The sequence below is a fragment of the Pinus tabuliformis genome, chromosome 8 (genome assembly GCF_031772625.1).
Source record: "Pinus tabuliformis cultivar Carrire ecotype Pingquan chromosome 8, CPIR1, whole genome shotgun sequence".
NCBI lineage: Eukaryota > Viridiplantae > Streptophyta > Pinopsida > Pinales > Pinaceae > Pinus > Pinus tabuliformis.
Genome location: NC_142294.1, coordinates 1,890,492,033 through 1,890,505,295, shown reverse-complemented (window position 1 = coordinate 1,890,505,295; position 13,263 = coordinate 1,890,492,033). Strand labels below are relative to the sequence as shown.

Genomic DNA, 13,263 nt, shown 5'->3' with positions numbered 1-13,263 from the left:
TATAAAAAAAATTATATATATATATATATATATATATATAAGATTGAAATTTGATTTGATTTAATGGTTAATAGATTTGAAATTAAAATCACTTTAATTTTTACTTAACAAAACCTTCTTCATGTATTGAAATTAAATTAATATAAAGAAAACCATTATCGATTGTTTTTTGTGATTGATTCTGCGTTACAAGTATTTAAATATATAAAAAATACACATATCACTATCTTCAAATAAAATATGATTATTTTATCATTGATTTTCTATATCAAATTGACATGTTAGAGTCAAGCCAATAATAATAAACAAATTACGTACAACATAATTCCTAATAATTCCCTTCCTTTTGGGTAGCCATTAGTGAATAATTTTTTCCTCCTCGGTCCACCCATTCACTACTTTCACGACGTGTGCACAGGTCTTTCAATTTATAATAATCCAAGATGACAGTCTATTCACAATTGCCTAACAAATTGGCAGTCATTAAATTTCTCGGAGCCTTCCAATTCCGCGTCCTGAAAATATGTGGACTTATTGAATTTAGCTCGGGACCCACCCATTAAAAATCTTGGAGTCTTTTTTCCTCTGTATTTCCACGATATTACTCAGTTCCTTCCATTTTCTATATTTCTAGGATATTACTCGGCTCCTTCCATTTCTATATAAAGAAAGAACCCATTGCGTATTTTCAGCTCTGAGATCCGAGACCATTGTGAAGTAAATCCAGTAGCAATAGCAAGCCATGGAATCAGAAACGAAAACTCCACAGTAAGCATGAGCTTCCACAATCGTTTTCTCTTCTCTTTGCACGATCTGCTTGTTTTTGTCATAGGCTTCCCTTTGTCAATCTTGAAATTAATCATTGTTTTAAGAAACGGCCGTTTCGATACCGAAACGGCCGGGTTGATCCGAGCCATTACCCTCTGCTGTGACCCTGCCCTTGGAACGGTTCGACTGGCCGAGTCAGCCATGACTCGGCCGAGTCATTGAATGACTCGGCCGAGTCATGGCTGACTCGGCCAACTCGGCCGTTTCTGTATTGACTCGGCCGAGTCATAACCAGTGGCCTATAACCCTATCAAAACAGCGATTTGACATTTTTTTAATGAAATTTTGAAGTGTTTGCTGATTGGTTTGAACTCCAATGTGTTTTATGAATTAGTTAAATGTTATTTGGGGTCCATTTCCCCCTCCCAAACCCTATTTAACACACTCAAATGCTCTCTACTATTGATATGCTATTCAAATTTCATGGTAATGTTAAATTCTTAAAGTAAAAGTGACATTCTCCTTAATCTTCATTTTCATCCTTTTACTTAAATTTTTAACATTACCATGAAATGACTCAGGATGTTTGAGAGTGGTTTCGGCCTCATTGGATTTCATATGGAGAAAGTAGAATTTTAGATTTCATTCAAAATCCAGCAGACTTATCAGTTTTTCAGGATTTCAGGATTGGAGGATTGCAATGTTTCCATTGAATTTTGTCATGTATTAGGGTATGGAACTCGTATTTAATCAAGAGCACCAATCCCTCTATGTACCTTGATGTTAGTGACATTGGTTGTCGAACTCCTCTGGGATTCGCTCCCAAACCAGGAGCTTTTGAAAATGTCGCTCCCGCTCCCGTTTTCGCTCTCGCTCCCCACTTTCGCTCCTGCTCCCAACTTCCAAGTAACACTGAGCCAGATGATGTTGGCAACTCTAGCAGTAGCCAGTAGTACTGGTCACAGACTTTTGTTGTAGAGGCCATTTATAGCCTCCTTGGTTATGTGTTTTTGTTTTGATCTCTATATCATCATCGTGTATGTATTGGACAATCCATTGGGTGCCATTTTGATATAATGGATATATTCATGAGCCTACTTTGATCATATGTTGTCTTCTATCTATATTCTAATGTTGTGTGTTTGGAAACATGAATGAAAATCTTTAAAATTATGTGTTTTTATAAAAAATAAATATTTAATGTATTTTTTACAATGACCGAGTCATTGAAATCGAGCTGGCCGAGTTGATACCGAGTCGGAATCGGAGTCGGAGTCGACCCTCGGCCGAGTCGGAGTCGGAGTTAGAGTTTTAAAACATTGAAATTAATTTGTCAGAGTGGAGACTGGGAATGTTTTTTCATTTATATTCATTAGCTTCAACACCTAAGTTTTTCGCTTATTTTAATTACATTTTTATTTATTTTACTAATATATCATTTTCAGTTTTTATTTGTGCATTATCATTACCATCAAATTTTATTAGGCCGTAAGGCGTTTCCTTCTGAAATGAACTCCCCCAAATGCCCTTCTGTGCTAATCGTAGCCGTTAGATCTTTTGTTAAACGATTGAACAAAAATCAGCCGTCTAATTTAATAAAACATTAAAATACCCTAAAAAAACTCAGCTCTACATCTGTGCGCTTTTTACAGAGGAGTTACAGGTGGAGTCCGTTTGAATTCTTAGTGGAGTTTATGGCAATGAACCATGCTCTGCTCTCTGCTCCACATCTGTGCGCTTTTTACACAGCAGTAACATATTTTTCATTTGATCAGTGTCGTTTTCGTCGTTCTTGAATTTGAAATAAATCTGCCTATATTCGGCAGATTTATGGAGCAGGGATGCCATAGATTTGAACTTTAACATATTTAGATGAACAGGTTGCTAAGGAGGCAGCCATTAAGAAACCCAAAAAAGAAGAAGACTGTAATGCTCGTTGGGTTCGTGCTTAATCTTCAAGTTAGGCAGTATGCCATTGCTGTACTTGAAATAGGAGCTAACACAACACTCCGTCTGTACAGAATGGGGTAACACTGCGTGAAGTGGGCCTGCTAAAAGATGCCCTCGGCTTCTTGCATGCTACCGACAACGTTGTAGATAGAAGTGCATGTGTTTCTCTCCCACAGGGCTGCGTTAAGCTTAAGGCCTGATCGGGCGGCAAAATATTCCACACCCAAATGCATTAGACGAGTTTTGTCGGAGATAGATTCTTACTTAACACTCTTATCACTATGTATGCTACATGCGGGAGCCCGGAGGATTCTCGGCGAGTGTTCGACCAGATGACAACACGAGACGCCTTTTCATGGAATGCCATGATTTCAGCATATGCCAGACATGGATTTTCCCAGGAAGCTTTGGTTCTGTTTCGTCAAATGAAAAAATAGAGTGAAATTCAACCCGATCAATTCACCTTTACCGGTGTTCTTCCTGCATGTAACACCTTGGAAACCCTCGAGGAAGTTCATGAGGCCATAGGCAGATGAGGGTTTCAGTATGATGTTTTTGTAGGCACTCCCCTCTTGGACATGTATGCAAAATGTGGTATTATTGAGAAAGCACGTGATGTGTTTGACAAAATGCCTGAACGAAATATTGTTTTCTGGAACGCCATGATTATGGGATACCTGCACAATGGATACATAGATGAGGCATTGAAGCTTTTCAGAGAAATACCCCAACGTAATGTAGTCTCCTGGACTGTGATGATTGTTGGGTATGTGCAGAATGGACTCAGTTTGGAAGCCATGGAGATGTTTAGGCAAATGCATCTGGCAGGCGTTGAGCGGGACGCAAAAACTTTTGCCACCTGGTCTTACCTGAGCTAGCTCTGCGAAGGTAAGGGTATCTGATGCATAAACCATCTACTCAAGATCCTTACCTTCGCAGAGCTCAGACCTACCTTTCATATCTTCCCGAACTCTAACTCTTTGAGGGGAATAAATAAAGGGCCAGGACCTTGTACGAGTCCGCAATCACTGCACGAGATGAACCTGGGTTTGGTGAATCAAAGTTGGCCCTAGGTGTAATAAGACTCCCAGTTACAGCGCGCGATCGTATACCGAGGTGCTCCCCGCCGGTTGCTTGCTGGGACGACGCGAGCCAGCCGGAACTCGAGGGTCCCCGCCCGTGAGGGTACCCTCGAATGCAGCAGGGTATAGAGATACATGGAGAAGTAATCAGAAGTGGTTTGGAATCTAATGTCTTTGTGGGAACTGCCCTTGTAGACATGTATGGAAAATGTGAGAGAATAGACATTGCACGCAAAGTGTTTGACAAAATGCCTCAACGAAATTCTGCATCCTGGACCGCCATTATTGTAGGTTATGCACAGAATGGGCACAACATGGAAGCTCTGGAGATTTTTTGACAGATGCAACAAGCAGCAGTACAGCCAGATTCGAAAACCTTTTCCATTGTTCTCCCAGCATGCGCTAATTTGGCAGCTCTGGAACAGGGCATGGAAATCCATGAAGAAATAATTAGAAGTGGTTTTCAGTGCAATGTATTTCTGTGTAATGCGCTTCTGGACATGTATGCAAAATGTGGAAGCATAGACAAGGAAAATGAAGTTTTCGACAAAATACATGGAAAAGATGTGGTTTCATGGAATTCAATGATTGCAGGATATGCAATGCATGGATGTGGCAAGGAGGCCCTGAAACTATTTCAAGAAATGCAAAAATCTGGTATGAAACCGGACATTGTTACCTTCGTCAATGTGTTGTCGGCATGCTGTCATGCAGGCCTAGTGGATGAGGGCCGAAAGTACTTTAATTCTATGAGTCAATTGACCAGATCACACCTGTCATAGAACACTATGGCTGCATGGTTGACCTTGTTGGCCGTGCTGGGCACCTGGAAGAGGTTAAAGACTTGATAAGCAAAATGCCAATAACCCCTGATGCTACAGTATGGGGGTGTTTGCTTGGTGCCTGTATCATACATAACAATACAGAGTTAGGAGAATACGCTGCAGAACACCTTTTTGAGTTGGATTGGAAAAATGCAGCAACTTATGTTGTGCTCTCAAATATCTATGCTTTAGTGGGCCGGTGGGATGGTATTGAAAAGCTGAGAAAAACCATGAAAGATAGGGGGATTAAACCAACGGCTGGATGCAGTTGGATTGAAGTCAACAAGCGGGTGCATGCTTTCCTTGCACGAAATGGGTTGCACCTGCTATAACATAAAAAGCTGGAACTAATCCATGGTCACAAAATAATTTTAAGCAGATCATTGCAGCATGATTTGTCCAGCATGCTGTGGAGAATCAGAGATGAAGTTTAAAGGGCAGGGTATTCCTTTTTATGGAAAAGGCTTTGCCATTGGGAAGAAGTTACCTGTTAACTCCAAAAATCAATAATAATACTCACGGTCCAAAAAGTGAAAATCAAACCAATATCTCCTACCAATTGGAGTAAAATTCAAATGCAGCTTTTCTAATGGAGGGGAAATATTCATGATTGATCTATGAAGAGCGAAATGATAGTTGGAGGTTATTGAAGTCTTCAAATTCAATCCTCGAGGAGCTGAATCAACAAATTCTTTTTGCAGCGAGATTTAAGCATATCTGGGTTTTAACTAACAACACTTGGGGATAGGATGTTGGGGATCTAATAAGGAAGAGAGCTCCCTTATTTGCACTACAGATGAAATTGTTCATTGCGTGCAAAAGATGGCCACCATTTTTAGCATGGATGATATCTTTTTGAACTAAAGGGCATTCAAAATAACAAGCAGTAATCAAAAGGCTAGGAAATGTTTGCCATGTATGTACTTTAAGTGATGTGCTATTCGCTAGAATCTAAACATTTTTTTCCCTTTTCTAACTCCTATTAGATGGCATTATAAATGATGCGCTATTCAGAAGAATCTAAATACCTTTCCCTTTTGTAACTTCAGAGTGAAGCCCTTGGAGAAGAATGAAAAGTGGCAACCAAGATGAGATTTATCTTCAATAATTGCTGTAAATGAATCAATATGAATTAAAATCTCTAAAACTGGTACGACTTCATTGTAGTGTACTTGTAATAAATATTGAGTATTCTTTCAGAGTATGGGCTTGTTTATGCAAATGTGAAATATCAACCCCTGAGTACTTTTAACCTCTCTTAATCATTTACAAGCATTTAGCAATACACCATGGCTTAATCCAACCCGTGCACCATTTCGCTAGCACCTATGAGAGGCCACAGAGGCGATGTACAAGTTGTATATAGAAATCGATAGGCGAGATTAGTAAACAATTTTGCATGTGACCCTCCCAGGCAAATTTGTAATTTCTATTGATGAGGTGTTGGCTTCGTTAGATCTCATCAATTATATTAGTTGATGGGATCCAAAAAGATGAGTTGTTGTCGATAACTTGATTAGCTCCAGAGATAACCTCCACAAACTGAGTTGGAGATTAATATTACATCATTGCAGTACTCTGTTGCTTAGAGGGCACCTTTACCAGACTACCAGTACACCATGGTAAATCCATGTCATCCCTCTGAAAGGCCAACTACAAGTTGTCTATGGAGCCCGATAGGTGAGATTAATAAACGATTTTACCTTGATATACTTGTACTTTCTATTGATTGGAGTGCTTTGATTTTTGTTCACCTTAAAACTGTTAGCAGTTTGACGAAGTGTATTCAAAACAATAGAATGAAGATGTTTGGACAATACAAATTGTGTCTATTTCCATACAGATCAAACTCTATGAAATTGACACAAGCAGTCACAAATGCTTTGCTAAACAGAATGCAGTCTTCACCAATTAAAAACCAATGTAGCTATAGACCCCAAAATTGGCTCCCCTGAAATAAAGATTTCCACTAAAGATCATTATGAAGGGCTGCAGGCCCACAAAAAAACCATATACAGCACTAATATGATTTCACTTACTGACAATCCAAGCCTGATATAATTATAAACTAAGAATCTGTTATCATATTAAAACCTATCACACATGTGAGATCTATAGTTCCTTGAATTCAAATCATCAAGCATGCTCACCATCTTCAGTGTACAAGGGCCTCTTCCTATATGTCGGATGATAAGGCAAAACAAGGCAATGTCAAAATTGTTGTTTCTTCGTGGAATAAATTTCCCAATTGGAAAATGTTGATCAACTCTAGGAAAATCAATCTATTTTTCACCCACTGCCATATGGAATCAACAATCAAATCCCCCATTTTGTCAACCTCCTCTATGAAATTAGATGCATCTTTAAAAATATAGCTAATATTTGCATCATCAACATTATACATCTCAATTTTTGTATACTCAAAAAGGTCTCGATATCGTGCTTCTGATTAACTAAATTGATTAACACAAAAGCATAGAACATGAGTGACATCCAGAAACTGTAATGTAGTTATAGACCTTGAAGCCAAAGATCCACCAATAAAAAAATTATTTTGTAACATGTGATGGCCGCTCTGAGCCGACAGCCTAAGAGAGCAAAGCCATCTTTTCCAAAATGTGTTCACTATCAAGCTTTGAAATCTTGTTCAAATATTTCAATTTAACTGTCAGGGATATACTGTGACATGAATCACAATTTCCTTTTGGATATTTTCCATGATAGTTGTCCTGGAAAAATGGTGACATTTCTAAGTTATCCTTATAAGGTGATTTTGAGAATGGATACTGAGAAAGTCATGTAAACCTATACCACTAGCATATGCAAGATCTTGTGGTTTTGTGTTTTCCCCATTTTCAAGCATTCTTTACCTACAACATTTAACTGGAAAGAAAATAATTGAAATGATGAGTGCAAGTGACCTAATTTAGTGGCCCTGGAATCTTCTTTCTCGTCATCCCTTGGAAGATATTTTCTTAGAAATTTATTTATCAAAACATCCAATTTATGGTGAAGTTCGAATATGAATGGTTGCAACTTCATCATTTCTCTTGATCCTCCACGAAAGCTAGCTTGAACTCATGCACAAATTTGTTTTGGTCAATATCTCCATAGATAAATTGATCCATTGATCCAATTGTTGTTTCTAAAATGTAACAACCAAGCTTTTCCCCTGATATCTCATGTAACAAATTTGAAGCAATTTCTGGACTATTTAGAAAAAGTTCGACTAGTCTTGGATGCTGTGAAATATCAAATGATTTTTTTCCAGTGGAAGGATGTCCTGGAACCCCTGATTAAATTGCCACAATATGAAAATCACTATCATGTGTATTTTTGTCTTCAATGATAAGGAAAATTCCTTCAAAAGTAGTCTCAGTCGCATTGTAGAATGCATCCACACGAACCTTATCATATCATGCCTTTAAAGCATTGATCCATCTCCAGTCTGAAATACAATTGATATTCCAAGGACAAAAATTCCAGAGCATTTACTATAGAATATTAACTTTGGTTCCTTGTGTTCCAAACTTTTATTTGAATTTATTTAAGGATTTTTCCTTTCTTGAATCATGGAGTCTCTCTCCATGTCCTTTTGGATGCCCATTCACGATAATATTAGTGGAGAAGAATGGCGAACTGCAACTCAGGATACTCTTATGATATGGGAATCGGGAATCTCAACGCAGCTGGACGCTGTTGGCGTTGGAGCTGAGGTACAACTGAATTGAAAATTCTTATAAATTAACATTTTATGAAGAAAAGAAAAGACATTTAAAAATAACATTTTGTGAACAGAATGACAGTTACATTTAACGGCTTCATAGTACGTTCGTTTATTAATCAGTAAAATGATTTCAAAAATATTAGACATCCATCTTATAAAAAAATTCTTGAATGTAAATGTTAATTTTCTTTTTTTTTTTTATAATATAAGTAATGTATTTATAATATAATAAATATTGAAGTAATTTATCAGATAATTATATTAAAATTTAACCATTAATTATAATTATAATTATAATTTTATTTTCTTCTTCCAAACATTTGAATTATTACTTGAATTGGTGATATTGCGCAGGAAGAATCTGAACAGTATGCCTTAAAAGCAGGAGAGATTCGAAACTGTGACTACCATATAAACGTTTCTCACTTACCCATTGTAGAGCCTCTCGATATTGCATTCTATTATTCTAAGGGTAAAGGCAACTATCTTTCAGATGGAAGACCCAGACGACATAAAGTTCTTCAGGAATGGATGGAAGCGAAAGAAAAAACTCGCAGTTCAAGAGTTCAAGGATGCCGCACAAAACCTGCATCTCTCACTCGGGACTCATGCTTTTGGGCACATATAGAAGAGGCTTTGAAAGACCTGGAAAGTCTCAAACAAGGACAACACCAAAAGGTACAAAATCTTGAAAATTTTGAAGAGTATGTGACGAAGATGGGAAGCGATCTCAGCATTTCATCAGATGTTTTCTGCGAAGGAAGCAGCTTCATGATGTGGTGGGAAGAATGGAAAGAATATAACAAAAGTCAATCCCCTGATTGGAGTTCTTCGTTATCTAAGATGATGGAAAGTGAAAATCCGTTCAAGTTTGAAGGGATTGACAGGTAAAGCATCAAGCATTGGCCTTTAGATTCTGAAGATTGAATTTTTGTAGGGGGTTTTAAAAAGTGCCTTTGGGGAAATTCTGGCTTTAAGCACGGGGTTAATTTGTTTTTTCGAATCTGGTCATCTCCTCCATATCTACAAAACTGAAATATTTAATGCACACAAATGTGAATTGATGAATATTCCGAGCTTACTTCTCCACTATCCATATCTCCTGACTGGCAAAATTTCGCAAATTTGACATATTTAGCATGACTTTAAATTAAGAGAGTCCATTTCGCAGTTCCCATATTGTGCTGATTTACATATATGTTGTTGCAGTTCAACTGTTGCGCAGGAGAAAATTTCTTCTACTGGGGAGGTAAAGGAGAGTATTCCTTCCAACAAGGGGGTAAAGTATCTCTCTTCTCTCTTGGCGCGACAAGATTGCAATTTAATGAAATGACAGTCTTTTACAGTCAATTTTGTCTGTTTCCAACTTGCAATGAACATAGGATATTAAAAATTAAGATCGTATTATTTGTCATTGAGTCTACAGGTTCATATCTACTGTCTGTGCATGCTATTTTCTTATCGTGGATTATTTGATATTAAACTCCATCATAGCATCTTTGTCTGCAATTCTGTATTTTATTTTCTTTCATTTAGGCAAGCTAAGCGATGTTTGAAATGTGTGCTTGAAATGGTGATATTGTCATTTTTGTGCAGAGTGATTTGGCCCAGCTAAGTTCAAAAGAAAGTGAACTGATCCCACAACAAGTTCGTATGTTCGAGCTTGAGTGGTATAAAATGATTTGCCATGAGAAGGGTGACGGGTATTATGACTCTTTCAAGAACCGAAATGACAAGGACTATGGTGACAGTAACACTAATTTGCTGAGGGTAACGCTCAATGAATTCTGGGATGGGATTATTGGAATCTGTAACAGTCCCTCGTTGCCGAGTGATTTCCAATCCCGCAATAAGTGGATAAATGTTGGCACTGCCTATAGAAAACTTGTGGAGCCTCTGGATATTGCACAGTATTATAGCAACTCGAAGGACAGCGGTAACTATCTAGACAAAAGACCCGCTCGTTATAAAGTCCTTGAGCAATGGTTGGAACACAGAAAAACTAATCGCAGTTCAAGAGATCAGAGATCTCGTACAAAGCTACCGTTCCTCAATCGGGACTCATGCTTTTGGGCGCGTGTAGAAGAGGCTTTGAAAGATCTTAAAGAAGGCGCGGACCAAAAGAAGGAAAGTCTTGAAAAGTTTGAAAAATATGTGACAGAGATGATCAATGATTGCAAGATTTCTTCAGATGTTTTGCTGGAAGGAAGCAGCTTCATGAAATGGTGGCGAGACTACAAGGAACACCAAACCTCTGAATGGAAAATAAAATCCCCATTATATAAACTGGAAAGTCCATTTTGGAAGCCATGAATAGAAAATCTTTTTCAGCAACCTTCTGTGTTGGCTTGCCACTAAAGAAAATCATGTGTTGGCTTGCCACTAAAGAAATCATTCAAAACACGAAACTTCAATTGTTCTAAAATATCAAATGGAAAAAAATGAATTTTTCACTCAAAAATAAAAAGATAATATATTAAGTGATAACTACCCTTCTTCTGCACAACACTAAAATAAGAGAACATAAAAGGAAAAGAAAATTATAAAGGCATGTATGTATGCATGCCTACTTTTCAAAATCCATAACTTCGACATGGATGGGCTCCTTGTTGATGCCTAGAAAGCAATTAGGATCAAGAGAAGTTCCCATTTTCCATTCAATTCTTGCAAGCCTATAGTCCATTGCCATCAAAGTTGTTGCAATTGATTAAAGATAGGATGCCTTCATCCTTAACCTCATTCCAATCTATAAACACACTACAAATGAGGAACTTAAGGTGCTAGTAGATATCCATTATCTACATATATTAATTGTGTCTACCCCTTGTATGGCCAACATCAAGAGCCCAATCTACAACCTTAGACAACACCTCATTGCCTATCAGATTGTGCCATTCGTTGGAGAGTTCTCATTCCACTTGAGTGATTGCTTCTTGAGTTGCTTGAGGGGTTAGATCCTTGTAGCGAGTTGTCCTATATCTTAGCCTAAGTTTGAGCTCTAGAGCTTCCTCACTCCTAATAGTAGGCTACTCTTATTTGAACTATGGCTCGTTGTCTAGGCATGGCACTCAGTAGAAGGGATGAGAGTTTGGAGATTGATCTAGGAGTATCCTGAAAGGCCAAAGTTTCAAAGTTCTCAAAACATAACAAAACCAATATCAAATCAAAGAGTTCGTCGTTCTGAATCCAACAACATGAATGACACCTCAAACCGACATCGTATGAAGAAGTTATGGCTCGCTGAAGTTTTCCGAAAATAACTAAACTTTTTGCAGGCAAGGACACCTGGCATGATGATGTAATTAGTATGGATGTTGACGTAGTGATATGAATGATGACATCATCAAGTGACGTGATCATACAGACAAGGGAGAGCCAACTAGAACATGACATGTGGTTGTTGATGTCAGTAGCCTGGTCAATTGCCTAGTCAGCTATACAAACCAATGAGGACATGACACGTGGAAACCCAGTCAGCATCACCAGATTCTACTAAGGAGACGTTGGCGGTTAAAATAATAATATTTTAAAATGATCAATGACCAAACTTAGTGACATTGTATATTATATAATAGAACAAATATTTCCAGCAGTGGTAGTGCTATCGGGAAATCTAGTGTCTATGCAGAGCTGCTAGTCTCACTAAGACTAGTAGCTATCAGAGAAACAAACAAACTAAAACTACTTTCGTTTTCCTTTATGAGAAGTAAATAAGAGGGGAAAAGAGGAGACCAACCTCTGTCTTGTGCTTGGTTCCTTGCTTGATTCCTCTCCCTTCTGATAGATCTTTGCCACTCACTTCCTCGTCTACTCAGCTTCAAAGAGCACCTGTGGAATCAAAGCAGCATAACACTATCCAAGAACAGAGATCTACTATCATAAATAATATAGGACCATATATATATTAACCACACAAATGCATATATCATCAATCATACAAGAATGTGGAGGAAAACTTGAATAGCTTTATTAATATCAAGAATAGCAAAGAGGATTACAACCAATTGTTCTGACCCAGCGTCATCCTCCCAGCAAGAAAGCCCTTCTTCACCTCATGAAAAGCTTAGATCACCTAACACTGTGATGTTACACCAAGAAACCAACAACACTTCCTTACAAGATACAAAATTCCAGCCTTTGGATCTCTGGGATGAGGGATCCATATATAGATGTTTGCAAGGGGGGTGAGTCAGCTTCTGAGATTTGATTAGTGTCCTCTCTCTGATAGTTTTTGATTCCACTTGGAGATTGTGATCTCTTACTCATCCCTGGGCAAATGCAGAGAGGCAAGTGTCACAGGAGAAGTTTCTGGAAGATTCCATGATCCTCCACCTCGCAGATTGACCCTGCCATTTGTCCACTCTCGCCCATCGCACCCCATATAAGGGCTTTTCAGTATGCATCACACCTCCCGTGTGCATTTAGGTGGAATGCAACGCACTTTGACCATGGAGCAGGTGAGATGGTCCAGTTTTGACCAGTTCTGAGTAGTTTTTCATGGAGAACTTCCGGGAGACGCTGTAATCAGTTGACCTTGTTCTTTTAGGGATTGGAACAACATTTTTAGGGACTTAGGAGCCCTTGGTTTATGGACATTTATGATTGGGGTTGCAGTACCCAAAAATGTCTATAACAGTTGCCCCCTAAAGCATGAGGTCGTTAATCTTTTGATGTTGGGTGAAATGCTTTATCATGAGAATCCGAAGTTTTTTCGAGGTGGGAGGTGACCTGTAATAAGATACAATACAATACATTATCTTCATAATATTTTTCATGATCTAGCTAAGGCGGGCATTTCCCATGCTCAGCTTTATAAATTCATTTTCGTGTACATAAGACAAACAATTGTCTGTGTGCAGACTGATGATTCTGGTAGAGCCATCATCCCTTTGATCGGATGATTATCTGTGCA

At 38.2% G+C, this 13,263-nt stretch overlaps 1 protein-coding gene across 1 annotated transcript; it reads left to right on the top strand.

The window, feature by feature from the left end:
• Positions 1-8,196: 8,196 nt before the first annotated feature.
• LOC149243939 (uncharacterized) lies at positions 8,197-10,680 on the top strand. Its single transcript, XM_089371352.1, has 4 exons — positions 8,197-8,340; positions 8,706-9,238; positions 9,561-9,630; positions 9,948-10,680. Exons 1-4 carry the CDS (start codon positions 8,197-8,199, stop codon positions 10,662-10,664), a joined length of 1,464 nt encoding a protein of 487 aa, XP_089227478.1. The 3' UTR covers positions 10,665-10,680.
• Positions 10,681-13,263: the final 2,583 nt, after the last annotated feature.